This window comes from Pinus tabuliformis, chromosome 1_2 (genome assembly GCF_031772625.1).
Source record: "Pinus tabuliformis cultivar Carrire ecotype Pingquan chromosome 1_2, CPIR1, whole genome shotgun sequence".
Lineage (NCBI taxonomy): Eukaryota > Viridiplantae > Streptophyta > Pinopsida > Pinales > Pinaceae > Pinus > Pinus tabuliformis.
Genome location: NC_142298.1, coordinates 360,272,874 through 360,289,651, shown reverse-complemented (window position 1 = coordinate 360,289,651; position 16,778 = coordinate 360,272,874). Strand labels below are relative to the sequence as shown.

Sequence of the window (16,778 nt, the reverse complement as noted above, 5' to 3'; positions counted from 1 at the left end):
GTTCAGTTAGAACGAGTTAGTCTTAGTCTTTAGTATTGATTAGAGAGAGAACGAGTTAAGACTCAAGTGTTGATTGGAGAAAGGACGAGTAGAAATCTATGCTAACTCGCAATCAAAACTCAAGCTTCTAAACTGAACTAGGCCTCCCTACATGCTTGAATTGGTCTATAAAGAGAAGGACGAAGGCACAAAAGAGAGATCAATAATTTGTGTGTGTGTGCACGCAGATTTGGGAGACCACAGGTGCACAAGGAAACAAGAGATCTGCACTGGGAAATAGGAGCTCCTCGTCCACTAGGATATAAGATTAGTGTGCAAGGAAATAGGGACTCTAGTGCGTAAGGAAATAGGAACAAGGATCAAAGGATTCACAGGGCAAGTCTAGGCTATTCAACAGGAGAACAATTGTGTTCTCGGAGATACATTGCTAGTTGTAGAAAGCAACGTGAATGTAATAGATCCAATTGCTCAAGAAAAATCAATAAAATACCACCACAAAGAAAGCATGTTTTCCCTTTTGGGTTTCCTAGGTAAACAAGCGTGTCAATTTGTGTCAATGTGTTGTTTACCTCTGGTGTTTTCCATTGCTGATAGATTGTTAAGAAACTTTGTATCTTGGTGAAAGTAAATTTGGTTTCAATTTTTAGTTGCCTTGTTTTCAGTGATTCATCTAAGTAATTGCATAGTTCAAGAAATTTAACAAATGAATCAAGAGGATGGGGGTTTTTTAATGGGGTCAATCAAGACACTCCATCCATTTAAGAGGCAAAAGGCATCATCCATTTAAATGGAACTCATTCCATAAGCTTTAAGGCGCAACTCGGAGAAGAATCCAACAACTATGTTGAACCTTTGGCTTTGAAGGGATTGTTGAAGGTGACAACAGAAAAAAGAGTTAGGTGTTCAAGAAATATCCGGTGGTAATTAGGTTGGTGAAAGGGAAATACAAGATGGTAAATTTGGTGTTGAGTACAATATTTGAAGAGGTGAAGTCAATAATTTATGTTAAAAAAAAAAAAAAAAAAAAAAAAAAAAAACCAAAACAAAACAAAAAAAACTCCATGTCTATGAAAAACAACACTCGGGAAAATTTCCTCGAGATTGTCAAAGAGAACATTTTCAAACAATATATAAAAGTTTCTTGGGTCAAACCATTAGGGGGTTAAACCCCAAGAAGGCCTTACATGCAAAGCACTTCATGGAGCTAAGGGACGACATTATTGTCAACCCCTTTGCGCACTTAGGCACTGAATGCACGAACTTAGGATCCCTCGACTAGTTTTTAAGTAGGTTCCCATTAGATTTATGTCAAAATGAATCATTATAACACATAGGGATACATGATGTCTCTACAATCTTCGTGAGATTAAGGAGCACTTCATCTTTCATTATTCCATATTACAATTTCATTGTCTTTTCAAGGAGTTTTGACACACTCTCTCTACCTTCTTCCAAATTTCCAAACAAGAGATGGCTAGCCCTATACATTGAGGGAGATCCTCAACCTTGGATACCACTCACCCTAGGGCCTAGCGACCCCCGCTTAGACCAAACACCTCCACGCCAATTATCTTTTTCCCATGATCTAAACAAACAAAGTCACCAAGAGGGAAGCATATAACAACTTTACATCAACTCCCAAATCCATGACAACCTAGGAGACCATTCAAGCTCAACTTGCAAGGTCCTTCAAGGGAGTTGCCTCATATCCAAGGCTACTTCACACGACATTAGAAGATAGGAGACTTCCTCCAAATTTTGACACAAGGATACACCATCCAAACAACAACACACATCTCATACCATATCTCCTAGCTCATGAAAACCATCTAACTAGCAATCCATCATGAACTTCTCTTCAACCTTCGATGTTTAGGGGAAAGAGCTTCCAGGGTGGTTAATAAATGCCTTTCATGCAAGACATCATCCCCCTTCCTCACTAGAAATTTTATTATTGGGTTCTCAATAGTGCTTGCATGTTTCTATGTTATCTATCTACTTTTTTTTGTTTCATGATCTTAGACTATAAATCTTATCTAAAATTAGTTTATATTTGTTTTTATCAAGCTTCAATATGCTTTTATAGGAGAAACCTTGCATTTGAACTTTGTAATGTACATTGTTGAACTCTGTAGTACCTTTGACCTATTCGTGATCAATTAGTTAGACACTAATAAAATCTGATCTTTCCTCCAAGGAGGACAAACAATTAGTTGTTGATACTCTATGGTAAAGGAAATCAAGGATGGTAATGTTCCAAATGAAAGCACACTTTTTGTATTTGCTTTGTTATCTTCTCAACTGGCGAACAATCTTTATACCAATTTTAGTTTTTTTTGTTGGGAACATTTTAGGTTATTCTCAATACATGACATTTCCTAAACAATATGAGGAAAGTTTTGATTATTCAATTTTTGTAAATGATTTTAAAATCATCCTCCGAAATTCTTCGACCTAATTGACATTTTTTGATGAATTGCTCAAGATAGAGCTAGATATATATACAGAGAGCTTAAAGCCTTTGTGTTGAGCTATTTATAGAGAAGGAATCTCTTAGACATTTCTCAAATGATAAATGCATCTGCAATATGTAATTTCAATTCAACTCAAATACAAGTTATGCATTTTTCTAAGGAAAAAACATCCAACATATACTTCCCATATTCCCGACAAGAAACATTTCTCAAATGCTATATGCATCTACAATATGTAATTTCAATTCAACTCAAATACAAGTTATGCGTTTTTCTAAGGAAAAAACATCCAACATATACTTCCCATATTCCCCACAAGAGATGCCATATCGTCCTATCAATCGTTAAAAGCATGGAAGTAAACAACAAGAGGGGTTTTAAAGTCCCACATGCTTGGCAGTTAGTCAGGGACATGGCTCATGCAATTGAATTTATGATGGTTTTCATGGTTAACAGTGTCTAAAGTTTGAATTGATTATTCGACGACCTCTTCACCATTCAATAATCATCGCACTAGCACTAGCAGTGACAACCTAGCAATCGTAGTAGGTGGATAACAATCAAGCAGATGATAATCTAGAGGAGGAGTGGATAAGGAAATTTATATAGGATTTCAATTATTACCCCTTTTGTATTCGGCTTTCCTAGTCTTAAGTGGTTGCTAATTAGTTTAGAGGGCAAAGAAAATGTGATTTTCTTGAGTTGTTTTAAAATTAGGCTAAGGAGAAGTTTTGGCATTAAGCTTGTATTCGTAATATATAGTTTGTTAAATTATGGTATGTTCTATGCTTAGAGTAGTTTACTTATTTTTCTTCTTATTAGCCACAGATGAGCAATCACATGTACATTAAGTAAAGTGCAGATAGAACATTAAATGATCAACAGAAAACAAGCCAAGAGGAGACACAAGATGAGGCGGCTAGCCAAGGACAAACTCCAATACGAGGAAACCCTTTGATCAAATCTTCTTTTATCTTCAATAGTTCAGCAGAGAGAAATGGTACAAAACCTGAATTCTGTAATTTTATATCAGCAGCAACAAACCCTAGGTCAGAAAAGTCAAACTTGGTCAAACTAGCTGAAATTGACCTCTAAAATACTTGGTCAATTTCTAGTCAACTTGTCCTCGAACAGCTTGAAGAAACAACCCTTGAACAACCCCAAAAGTTCAGTCAATTTGCAGATTTCTAAAGTCAACTTGCAACCCTAAACTAGGGCAGTCAACACCGATCAAACCAAAGGTCAGATCACCTCGATTTTCGTGCCAAAAATTGCGGCCTGCCTAGGAGAGGCAACCACACCCAATCCGCACTTTTGGAAGGTCAACACTAGTCAAAGATATGACCTACTGCCCTAGCATCCTTATTTCTGTGTCTTCCTTGCCCTAGGACATCTTCCTTTCAGCCACACATGAGAGTGAGAGAGAGAGAGAAGATGAGTGAATTAAATTGTCCAAATGAGGAGAATGCTCCTTGTATTTATATGCAAACGTTGAGGTTGAATAGACATGACTGTTGGGCTTTTGAGCCTACATAAGTTTATTGGCCAACCTTGACAATTTGTCCATAATCAAAATAAATTCATATCTCCATAAATACTTATCGGAATCAAATGATCTTTAGATCAATCCTACACCTCTCAATGAGAGGAATCTAGGAAAAATATCAGAAGCAATAAATAAGGTGATCCACATGGAGTTTGGCCCTAGTTGCCAATTTTAACACTCCCTCTCAACTAGGGAGAACTTCATCTGCAATCTGCCAGACCGTCGTTGTACAACTTGACCCTACTCTGCTATGCTCTTCTTTGCTCTGCTCAAACTATGAAGAAGAAGAAATGATCGAGGATGTATCATACCATCCTCCATTGACCCGAAGTCAGCCTCAGAGTGTGAACCACTCTCACTGATCCCAGATCAATGGAGGTCATCCTAGCATAGGGAGTATGGTAAATACAGCGATGCGTCCATCGATAGTACTACTATGGTCCCTATCCTCATTTCCCTGCTCATTGATCAGATGAGAGGTACTTCCCATGAGTCCCAAATTGCATGGGTAGGATGCCTCGACAGGAGAACTAATCATCATATCCACAAGAGAACGAATCATCCTGTCCAGTGAATGAAACAGAGAACTAATCATCCTGACCTACAAGAGAACTAATCATCCTGCTCCACAATCGCCACGGAGAACAAATCATCCTGTTCCACAGGAGAACTAACCATCCTGTTCCATGGTCACCACGGGGTGTCACAGGGGAAGGTTGAACCTTTACCTTGTACATAGTGCACCACTAGGGGATGGTGAGTCGCCCTGTGGTCCCATGTCGCTCCAAGAAGTACCCCGCACCCCCTGGAGCTCCCAAAGCTCAATACATCATAGTCAACCCTCATAAGAGGTTCTCTGAACGACACCAAGTCGTTCTTGGAAAGTCAGGAATTTGACCTTTCCTAGGGGCTTTGTCAAAATGTCGGTGACCTGTTCATTTGTACCGATATGTTGGAGCCTTCTTGCTCCTCGCTACACCATATCTCGAATATAGTGGTACCTGATATCGACATGCTTGGAGCAATCATGAAATATGGGATTCTCTGATAAACGAATCCCACTCTGGTTGTCACACAGAATCATGTTGGTATCCAATGTAAATCCAAACAGCTCACTGAAAAGATTTCGCAACCAGACTGCCTCATAGGAGGCCATGTTAGCAGCAACGTACTCTGCCTCGGCGGTGCTCAAAGCCACCGACTTCTGCTTCCTGCTCATCTCGGATATCGAGGCAAATCCCAAAGAGAAACAACACCCGGAAGTGCTCTTTCGATCCACCACACTGCCTGCCCAATCAGCATCAGTATACCCAAGTAGTCTCATATCTCCGGCAGTGTATCTCAACCCATAAGTGATTGTGCCACGAAGATATCTCAACAGAGTCTTGGCACCAATCCAATGTGAGTGGTGAGGCTCAACCATATGTTGACTCAATGTGTTGACTACAAAGAATATATCCGGACGGGAGTTCACGAAAAACATTAATGCTCCGACAAGTTGACGATACTCGGTAGTATTTCGTAAAACAGGTCTGGTAGCACTACCGCTTAACTTCTTGAAGTCAAGCTCCATCGGGGTAGTTACGGGCCTACAGTCCACCATGCCGAATCTATCCAATATCTTCACCATATATTTTCCTTGAGATAAGAAAATCTCCCCTAGTTTCTGCCAGACTTCCAGTCCTAGGAAATAGTACATAAGTCCTAGGTTTTTCATCTCGAACTCAGAAGCCAACTCTCTCTTACATTCGTGAATGAGAGGGTCTACACCTGTTAGAAAGAGGTCATCAACATATAGCACCAGTATGAGAGGCTTATCATCTATAACCTTAAAGTAAAGGTTAGGGTCAGCTTCACTCCTAGTGAATCCCAGCTTCATCAAATAGCTGTCGACCCTCTCATACCATGCTTGAGGTGCTTGCTTTAGCCCATAGAGGGCCTTCTTCAACCTGCACACATGAGATTCTTGATCATAAATCTCAAATCCTTTGGGTTGCTCCACATAGACCTCCTCTTTGATCGAACCATGTAAGAAAGCAGTCTTGACATCCATTTGGTGTAGGTTCCATCCTTGCGAAGCAGCAAGGGCTATGATCGAGCGGATGGTGGTATATCGAGCAACAAGTGCAAATATCTCGTCATAGTCTATACCTTCCTTCTAGGAGAAGCCACAAGCGACAAAACGAGCCTTATACTTTTCCACACTTCCATCAACTGCATGCTTTATCTCGTAAAGCCATTTTGAAGTGACAACTGCTTTGTCCTGGGGTTTGGAGACCACATCCCAAAAATCGTTTTTCATAATGGACTCATATTCCTCGGTCATAGCATCCTTCCATACTTGATGCTTGACGACATCTGTGAATGATGAAGGCTCATTTTGGATGATCGTGCTCATGATGGTCAGGTATCTCTGACACCTGTTTGGCTTCTTACTTTCACGGAAGGTTCCATGGGGTGCAATGAGTCCTTCAACATCATCAAGTGTCCCCCTAAGCCATGAAGGCCTCTTCCTAGAAGAGGAAGGCTCTTAGGGAGGAGGCTCAATAGGATCCATAGGTTCTTCCACATCGGGCATCGTCTCATCTTCTTTTTCCTTCGGTTCCCTGGTGTCAACTTCTTTAGATCCCCTTAAAGTAGGAAAATTGTCTACCTTACTAAGAGCCATATCTTCGTCAAAGGTGACATCATGACTAATCTCGACTTCCCTTTGACCAGCTACATAGATTCTATAGCCCTTGTTATTTTCGCTACAGCCCACAAAGATTCCTTTCTTTCCAAATGCACCCAATTTATTCCTTTTTTTTAGGCACATGAAAATATACAGGGCTTCCAAAAATTCTAAAATGAGATACGTCAGGTTTCTTATCAGTGAACATTTCTTCGGGAGTCTTGGAACCTAATGCTTGATGAGGGCATCGGTTTTGTACATATACGGCGGTATTTGTAGCTTAGGCCCATAGAAACTTCGAAAGTCTTTGATCATGGAGCATTGCACGAACAACTTCCACAATTGTACAATTCTTCCTTTCCGCCACACCATTTTGTTCAGGAGTATATGGTGTAGTAGTCTCCTTCTTAATGCCAGCCTCTTTGCAAAAGTCATGAAACTCATTGGATTCGTATTCAGTCCCATTATTAGTCCTTAAGATCTTGATCTTCTTTTCGGTTTGATTCTTGATCAAGACTTTGAAGTGCCAAAACCAGGAAAACACTTCATCCGTCTTTTCAAGAAGTATATCCAAAGTCTTGTGAGAATAATCATCTGTAAAAGTGAGGTAATATAAATATCCTCCCAAGGAGTTCACAAGCATCATACCAAATATGTCTGAGTGAACCAACTGCAATATATCAAAGGTCTTGCTTTGGCTTTAAGGGAATGGTCCCCTTTTGAGCTTCCCTTCGACACATCCTAGACATACACCTTCTTGCTCTAATCTGAACTCAGGCATCCCGATCACCATTTTCCTTACATCGGGTAGAGCTTTATAATGAAGGTGAGCAAACCTCCGATGCCATAGTTCGGACTGAAGAGATGTGTCAAAAGACATGACACCCAGTAGACTTCCACCAACCTGATATAATGGATCACAAGAGTAAAAGCATCTTTAAAGTTCTTTTTCCATACACGTACCTTGCCATCGCTGAAGGCCACCTTGTAGCCTTTGTCTTCAATTGCCAAAATGGTTCTTTTTGAGATCAAGTACATATAATACATCTTGTAAGTGGACGGTATTACCTTGATTCAATTGAAGAGTGACATTTTCTACGCCTTTCACGGGATATTTTGAATTATCTCCAAGAACAATTTCCAGGTTGGTTTCCTTCTGTATCAGATTATAGAGAGCTTCTTTGTAACCAATGAAGTGCCTTGACGCACCACTATCAATAAGCCAATTTCCCGGCAAGTCCGGGGGAGTAGTAGTAGATAGAGCTGCTGGTAGATAATATTCATCTTGCTTATTGTTAACAGTGTTAGATTCATACCTAGAATTTCTTGCCTTCTTGAATGGTTGTCCTCTTCCTTGATTTCTGGCACTTCTTTTACCTCTGCCATTTGACCTGCCATTCCTTTGATTGCCTTGAGAGGGATTTTGATCATCGTCCCGGTGTGAGTCCCTTTTATCAGGGCACTCCCTTGCATAGTGACCCATTTTATTGCAATTGTAACATCGTCATTTTCTTCCACACTTTGGTCCAGCCTTTCCTTTGAATTTAGCCCCAGAATTGTTTCTTCTTTTAGTATGAGAAGAAAAGGCAGAGGGATGACCTTTAAGTATGGGCATTTCTTGCTCTTCCATCCTCGTTTCTTCTTAAATGCATCTGGCCATTAATTCCTCAAATCCAAGAATTACGTTATTGTTGAGAAGAGTAGTCCTGAATATATACCATTCAGATGGCAATCCTCTAAGAGTTGTGAGTGTCATTTCCCTGTCAGGGATTTACTTCCCCAATAGATAGGAGATCGTTCTTGATCTCGGTGATCCTTAAGAAATATGCTTGCATACTCTCATCTTTGCCCTTCTTAATTTCCTTCAGCTTTATTTCTAAGAAACAAGACTTGATTTGCATCATTAATTTTAAATAAACTCACCAGTCTATCGTAGATTTCCTTGGAGGTGTTCAGCTCAAAAACATAGGCCACCAAGCGCTTGTCGATAGAGTCTCGGGTGATCTTCCTTGCTTTGACTTCTCCCTTGGTCCATTTGTTCCTAGCAGCAGTGATGCATTTGATGGAGACTCAATAATCCCGCCTCTCACATGGTCCAACACTTCCTGTTCTTCTAATGTTAGATCGAGAAACATCTTCCATCCGTGATAATCAGACTTCTCACGGACTTTGTCTTCAGCAGGGAATTGTGTTGAGGACCCCATAATTTCTTTTTAAGATAGCCTTGCCAACTTTCTCTTCGATGATTGCTCTTGCTCTTGCTTGGGCTTTGTCTTCACCTCAACTCTGATACCATGTTAAATTATGGTATGTTCTATGCTTAGAGTAGTTTACTTATTTTTCGTCTTATTAGCCACAAATTAGCAATCACATGTACATTAAGTAAAGAACAGATAGAACATTAAATGGTCAATAGAAAACAAGCCAAGACAAGAGACACAAGATGAGGCGGCTAATTAGGGACAAACCCCAATACGAGGAAACCCTTTGATCAAATCTTCTTTTATCTTCAATAGTTCTGCAGAGAGAAATAGTACAAAATCTGAATTCTGTAATTTTATATCAGCAGCAGCAAACCCTAGATCAGCAAAGTCAAACTTGGTCAAACTAGTTGAAATTGACCTCTAAAATACTTAGTCAATTTCCGATCAACTTGTCCTCGAACAGCCTGAACAAACAGCCCTTGAACAGCCCCAAAAGTTCAGTCAACTTGCAACCCTAAACTAGGGCAGTCAATACCGGTCAAACCAAAGGTCAGATCACCTTGATTTTCGTGCCAAAAATTGCAGCTTGCCTAGGACAGGCAATCACACCCAATCTGCACTTCTAGAAGGTTAACGCTGGTCAAAGAGATGACCTGCTGCCCTAGCATCCTTCTTTCTGCGTCTTCCTCGCCCTAGGACGTCTTCCTTTCAGCCACACGTGTGAGAGACAGAGAGGCTCATTTTATGCGTAGGAGAGAGAGAGAGAAGATGAGTGAATTGAATTGTCCAAATGAGGAGAATGCTCCTTGTATTTATATGCAAACATTGAGGTTGAATAGACATGACTGTTGGGCTTTTGAGCCTACATAAGTTTGCTGGCCGACCTTGACAATTTGTCCATAATCAAAATAAATTCATATCTCCATAAATACTTATCGGAATCGGATGATCTTTAGATCAATCCTACACCTCTCAATGAGAGGAATCTAGGAAAAATATCAGAAGCAATAAATAAGGTGATCCACATGAAGTTTGGCCCTAGTTGCCAATTTTAACATAGTTCCACTCCCTGGAAAGAATTCACTATTAGTGTTCCCAGGTGAGCTTTCATTCTACCATAGACAGCCCTAAGGTATTTGCAAGAAAACTCTTACACAAGGGGCAAGTACTTTTGTTTATCTCTCTCATCAATTTAGAAGGTTTTGCTATCTAAGGGATTTATTCAAACAGTGATAGAGCTAAGAACAGTCCAAGCTCTAAGATTTTGGTCATCACTTGGTGTGTTGCAATCAAGAGGGCATTTAGAGTCTTCGTTCTCAAGGGAATTCTCACTCCATTCTTGGCTTCCCTATAGTCAATGTCCATAGCCTCCTCCACAGCGGGTAAGCTTTAATATTTTTCATCCCCTCTTTGCTTTATGTGGTTCGTCATCTCTTTTCTTGTTCATGTTAGTTGTGCTGCTCTATTGAAGATTTTTCTAGTACCTCCTCTATGGCCATTTGTTTCTCTCAATTCTCACTTAACCTATAGACAAGTGTCGCAACCTCAAGCCATATCAGCTCCTTGCTTTTTTGAATCATACCCTTTCCTCTATCATAATATGCCTCAAGATCATATTCCTCCTGGTCACAAGGACCGATGAAGTGGTCGGCCTTCCCCTTCTCTGAGAGCTCAATTAGCTTCAAAGCATTCAACTGCAGCATATGCAGCCAACAACCCCACGGAGATTTGGAGAGAAATAAGCCAAGCTAGGGAAGGAGCAAGAGTGGAACACGGATTCAATCAAAAGCTGAAGTTCAGGAAGAGGTTGGCAATCAGATACCAAAAACTAAAAATACACAGACAAGACAAACTAGATATATGCAAACAGTGGATCTATATATACAATCAAAACTATATGGGAAAGTGCTCGTGGAGCAATCGAAAACCCAATAGGAAATCTTCCCAAGTATAGATGAGATCTCGCTACAACTAAGGAAACTCAATGACAAGGTCTCCTTGCTAGCAAAGAAAGTTGTTGCTTTCAAATTCTCCAATTCAGTGGAGAACACTGCAACACCTACAACTATACAAGTGCATAAGTTTAGGAAGAGGTTGTCAATTGGATACCAAAAACTACAAATACACACACAAGACAAACCAGATATATGCAAACTGTGGATCCATATTGACAACCCAAAACCATATAGGAAAAGTGCTCGTGGAGCGATCGGAAGCCCAACAGGAAATCCTCCTGAGTATAGATGAGGTCTAGCTGCAACTGAGGAAACTCAATGACATTGTCTCCTTGCTAGCAAAGAAAGTTGTTGATTTCGAATTCTCCAATTCAGTGGAGAAAACTGCAGCACCTACAACTATACAAGTGGACTCTCCATCAACTTAAATGTTCATCTTGTTTCTTTTTGTTTTCTATATCAGGAGCAGCAAGGCTGCCAGTCATATGTTAGATAGGATTCAGCTTTATAGCAAAATTTTGGATTCCATCAGGCTTTTTGACATTCTTGAAGAAAGGTTATCATATGTTCCATTAGCATGGCTAAAAGCAACTTTTCTGAGCTACTAGTCTGGTTTCTCAGTGGCAGGCCATTAGTTACAGAAAGAACATATACTTTACATATTCCTAGTTGGAAAAACTGACCTGTATCAAACAGACATATCGCAGTAGCATTACATGATATTTTTCTAAACAACTGTATGTATCATTCTTTAGTCAAACTTCAGCATTTTGCAAATACAAAAATTTACTTAATGTTCTTACTAAATCAGAGCGAATTGCAATTCATTATAATGGAGAGACAAGTAGACAGGTAGAGAGAGACAAAGGGAGAGAAGTTCTCACCTTGAAATGCTGCATTAGCAATAGCCTTTATTTCCTCTGCACGTTCAACATCTGATGTCGTAGCCCCATGCATGTTGGACATTTCTCCAGGATGTCTGTCTCAAAGCTGAAGGCTCCTAGCTACTATTGTACAAACTCCATAAGCAACTCTCCAACCATTAACAGAACTACCATTTCAAAGATTCCAACCTCAAGCAGCAAATCAAAATAAGCTTTCTTTAAGCATCCTGATCTAAAATTTCACTGCTACATAGATTCTTTATAGCCTTTGTTCAATACTCCTGCTGCATCAACAAAAAATTTCATGTAAACTTTCTTTGCAGTTGCCCCTAGAATACGCGACATTACTGACGACGTTTGCTAATGCATACAAAATGAAATCAAACTCTCTGACAAATCTTTGTAAATTATCTTGCTATATTAAACTCTTTTTTTATATATCCAAAAATATGTTAATAGCATACAGAGCGACTTATGATGACAACGTAATATTGTAAACCAAAAACCTTTGCCTATAGGGAATACCCACCAACAATTTAGAAGTTAAAACAAACGGAATTCATTAAAGACGTTTAACAACTACATTATATTCAACTCGAAGTATCCTAATATGATATGTCACTTTAAAGTTTAAATATTTTAAGATGGCCGCCATTTTTCGCAAGACCATAAATTATATGGATGATACTCTAGGGAATCTTTAACGTATGATGATTGTAACCTTGATCCTGGGAGTATGTTAACTTGCAGAAACAAAGGAAACCACAGATGAGTATCATCAGTTAAAATTAGAAAAATATAAAATGTGAATTACCAATTGGCTTCATTTTGAAAAGAAAGAAAGAAAATAGCAGCGCATGTCTACTGATACGTTGATTTTGTCATGACATTTGGTGTCTTTCAAAGAAATTATGACAGACCAACCTCCATGGATAAAAACAACTTTTCGACGTGACTGCACTATGGTAAAAATCAATTCCCTTATGCAAATGAGATCTCAATTCCATATATCTTAATATCACTTTAAAGATTTCAATATGAGCGCCATCGCTCACAAGGCCATAAATTATATCTAGGGAATCTTTGAATATAACTTTAAAGATTTCAACATGAGTGCCATCGCTCACAAGGCCATAAATTATGCTCTATGGAATCTTTAATGTCTGTTGTTTATAATCTTTGATAGCAGGACTGTTAACTTGTAAAAACAAGGGAAGCCAGACATTGGTAACAACAACTCACTAAAAATTAGATAATATATAAAGTGAGGTCACCAACTTGCTTCTGTTTAAGGACAAAAAGTAGCACTTGTCTACCAATACATTAAATTTGTCATGACATTATGGTGTCTTTTGAATGTAAAGAAATGGGGACAAACCCATCCCCATGGACAACACAGCTTTTGGACATGAATGGCCAATGGTAAATCAATTCCCTTTTTCAAATGAGAGCAATACCCACCTAGTACTCAGTGCAGAGAACAAAAGTGTACTCATTAAGGGTAGCACTTCAAATGTATCCAATATATTTTACTACTTAGCTATTCTTCTGCAACTTCAACATTATGGTAAAACAAAACGTACATGTCCCAGACGTATCATGCTTCACATAAGAAATTAAATATATCCAGTATGAAACAAAAACATCAACTCCATACAAAAGAATGATAAGTGCACCCAAATCACGACATTATGGAATCTTTTGAATATAAGGAAATGGGGACAAACCAATCCCCATGGACAACAGAGTTTTTGGACATGAATGGCCAATGGTAAATCAATTCCCTCGTTCAAATGAGAGCAATACCCACCTAGTACTCAGTGCAAAGAACCAAAAAGTGTACTCGTTAAGTGCAGCACTGATACATCGATTTTGTCATGACATTTGGTGTCTTTCAAAGAAAATATGACAGACCAATCTCCATGGATAAAAACAACTTTTCGACATGACTGCACTATGGTAAAAATCAACTCCCTTATGCAAATGAGATCTCAATTCCATATACCTTAATATCACTTTAAAGATTTCAATATGAGCGCCATCGCTCACAAGGCCATAAATTATGCTCTAGGGAATCTTTGAATATCACTTTAAAGATTTCAACATGAGTGCCATCGCTCACAAGGCCATAAATTATGCTCTAGGGAATCTTTGATGTCTGATGTTTATAATCTTTGATAGTAGGACTATGTTAACTTGTAAACACAAGGGAAGCCAGACATTAGTAACAACAACTCACTAAAAATTAGATAGTATATAAAGTGAAGTCACCAACTGGCTTCAGTTTGAGGACAAAAAGTAGCACTTGTCTACAGATACATTAAATTTGGCATGACATTATGGTGTCTTTTGAATATAAAGAAATGGGGACAAACCAATCCCCATGGACAACACAGCTTTTCGACATGAATGGCCAATGGTAAATCAATTCCCTTGTTCAAATGAGAGCAATACCCACCTAGTACTCAGTGCAGAGAACAAAAAAGGGTACTCATTAAAGGTAGCACTCCAAATGTATCCAATATATTTTACTATTTAGCTATTCTGCTGCAACTTCAACACTATGGTAAAACAAAAAGTACATGTCCCAGATGTATCATGCTTCACACAAGAAATCAAATATATCCAGTATGCAACAAAAACATCAACTCCGTACAAAAGAATGATAAGTGTGCCCAAATCACGACATTATGGTATCTTTTGACTATAAAGAAATGGGGACAAACCAATCCCCATGGACAACACAGCTTTTGGACATGAATGACCAATGGTAAATCAATTCCCTTGTTCAAATGAGAGCAATATCCACCTAGTACTCAGTGCAGAGAACCAAAATGTGTACTCGTTAAGTGTAGCACTTCAAACAAATCCAATATATTTTACTCTTTAGCTATTTTGCAGCAACTTCAACATTATGGTGAAATGGAAGGCACATATCCCAGATGTATCATGCTTCACATAAGAAATTAAATATATCCAGTACGCGACAAAATATATCAACTCGATAGAAAAGAATGATAAATGTACCCATCAAAGCCAATGCATGGCAGTTGAATGCAGATCCCGTTTTATAAGTTCTTAGGCCCTTTATCCCACAGCCAATACCATAGTGGCAATGAACAATACTGATAAAAAAACTTCATTTAGGTTGAACAGTGTTTTTATATGCTAATTTTTAAACAGCCCCTCGTTTCTTAGGTTCTGTTGGATGGCTTCAAACTTGAATCGATACCAATTATTTTAAAAAATCAAGATACAGCTAATGCTAAAACCCACTATTTCAAAATTATCCTATGCCTTCAGTTGGTATTACAACCTTCCATTTGAAAAACTCTTTTCCAGGAGTTGGCTTGCAATAGAAATGCCTTGCTATGTAATAGCTCGGTGGTACCTCTTCGATTATAAGTTCAAAATTTCTTAAATACCATGTTCTTAAGTTCTTCCCATTCAACATTTCGAACAGTATTATGTGCACATTGCAGATTTCTAATGGAAAAACTGCGACTGTGGATCACCCATGTTTGTGGGTGTTGGAAGCCTCCTCAAGTACATTTTCCTTTGAAGTGGCTCCTGTGCTCCCAGCGTTGTGCTAAAACCAAAAGAGGAAGAGGGAGGGTGGAGAGCATCTTGGAAACCACTGAAACATTGATACATATTTCGAGGGGAACAAATCTTCACACAACTTTTCTTGGAAATTTTTTATAATGCATCCTATTTTAAGATGTTTCCTGTTCTAACGACCTTTTTCTTTTTCTAAACACCAGTACGATGGCCATGGCCCATAATCAAGGGCATTTATTGAAGAGTTACATATGTTAACCTAACATTTTGCGGCACTGTGACTACACGGAATCCGTTCAAGGTAACAAAGGTAAAAACAACTCCGGCCCACATGAAATTGTGCAAAAGGCGAACAAGACTCGGAAAAAATGACGACAACAGTATCGCAACTCTAATTGGCAACTTAATTGGGCGAAAAGTTAATTAATGCGGAGCAAACAGAAACTGCGGAAACGGAAGCCGCGCTCAAGAATAAGAACGAAACTAATTAATTCATCAGATAACATAAAATCAGAAACATTAAACCCTAACAAGCAGGGTTTTCAAGGGTTCAAAAAGGGAAAAACAGACTCGACACTAGAGTGCAGAGAAAAACGGCAACTTACCTGCAGTTATGGTGACTGAATATCACCAGAAGAAACCTTGAAACTAGAATGTCGATGTTGCAGTTCAGAATTCATCCGCTAAACAGCATGAAATATTTTCAGAGGGAGGTACACAATGTACCTCTGTTTTGTTCTATTTTGAGCAGGACTTGGGGGGAGAGTGGGACTTTCGTTTGGGATTTTGAATAAATATTTTGTATTCAGTGGTATATATTTGATTATGCGATAGCGGCACTGCGCCGTTACCCGTGAAGGACACGCACCAGAATGGAGAAGATTCACGAAGAAAGAGGGCTTAGAAAGTTAAAGGTGATCGACAGGGAAAAGCGGTTTTGCTTAAGAAAAAACCATTAATTATACATCTAAACATTGTTAATATCTTACCCCTTATTCCCTTCCCTCGTCAACTTGTGAGCGTCCTGCCACAATTTTCTCTTGGTACGTGGCTGTCCGCGGTTGTGAGGCCAGAAATAAACACAAAACGGTATCTTACTTGCGCTAAGTGGGGGGCCTCATCATTATTTTCAAGGAAATTTCTTTAAATATGGAAAATGGAATTGGAAGAAGGAGGAATTGGGGTAAGATTTGGATATATTTATAGTCTAAACATCACTTAGCATCTAGACACAGATATCCACGGGTGCCTTTTTTTAAGTGAAGTTTTGAGAGGTTAATGTGATTATTTTTTTTGTAAATGGCCATAACAAGTTATTTAGAGGAATTGAATCCAAGTGGGAAGGAACTTATTTCCACTATGGAACCACTCAAGATACACCTTTTTGATATGATCGCTGGCGTTGGTTGTAAATATGTGTTGTCATATTTGGAGGGGTAAGGTGGGTATATTTTTTCTTTGGAACTCTCGTGTTCAAATTTAG

The 16,778-nt window shown here is 38.9% G+C and overlaps 1 protein-coding gene across 3 annotated transcripts in view; it reads right to left on the bottom strand.

Moving 5' to 3' along the window:
* Window positions 1–16,402, bottom strand: part of PP5.2 (protein phosphatase 5.2) — a 114,531-nt gene extending 98,129 nt beyond the window's left edge. The window contains exons 1-2 of one of the 3 annotated variants that reach the window (XM_089395196.1): window positions 16,285–16,402; window positions 11,735–12,018 (exon numbers count right to left, since the gene is read on the bottom strand). In XM_089395196.1, the coding sequence (XP_089251322.1) occupies window positions 11,735–11,816 (82 nt within the window). In that variant the 5' untranslated portion in view covers window positions 11,817–12,018; window positions 16,285–16,402. Of the gene's footprint in view, window positions 1–11,734; window positions 12,019–15,900; window positions 16,234–16,284 lie in introns of those variants that run through there. The other 2 variants (XM_089395194.1, XM_089395195.1) reach the window with 2 other exon arrangements.
* Between the last annotated feature and the right edge of the window lie 376 nt (window positions 16,403–16,778).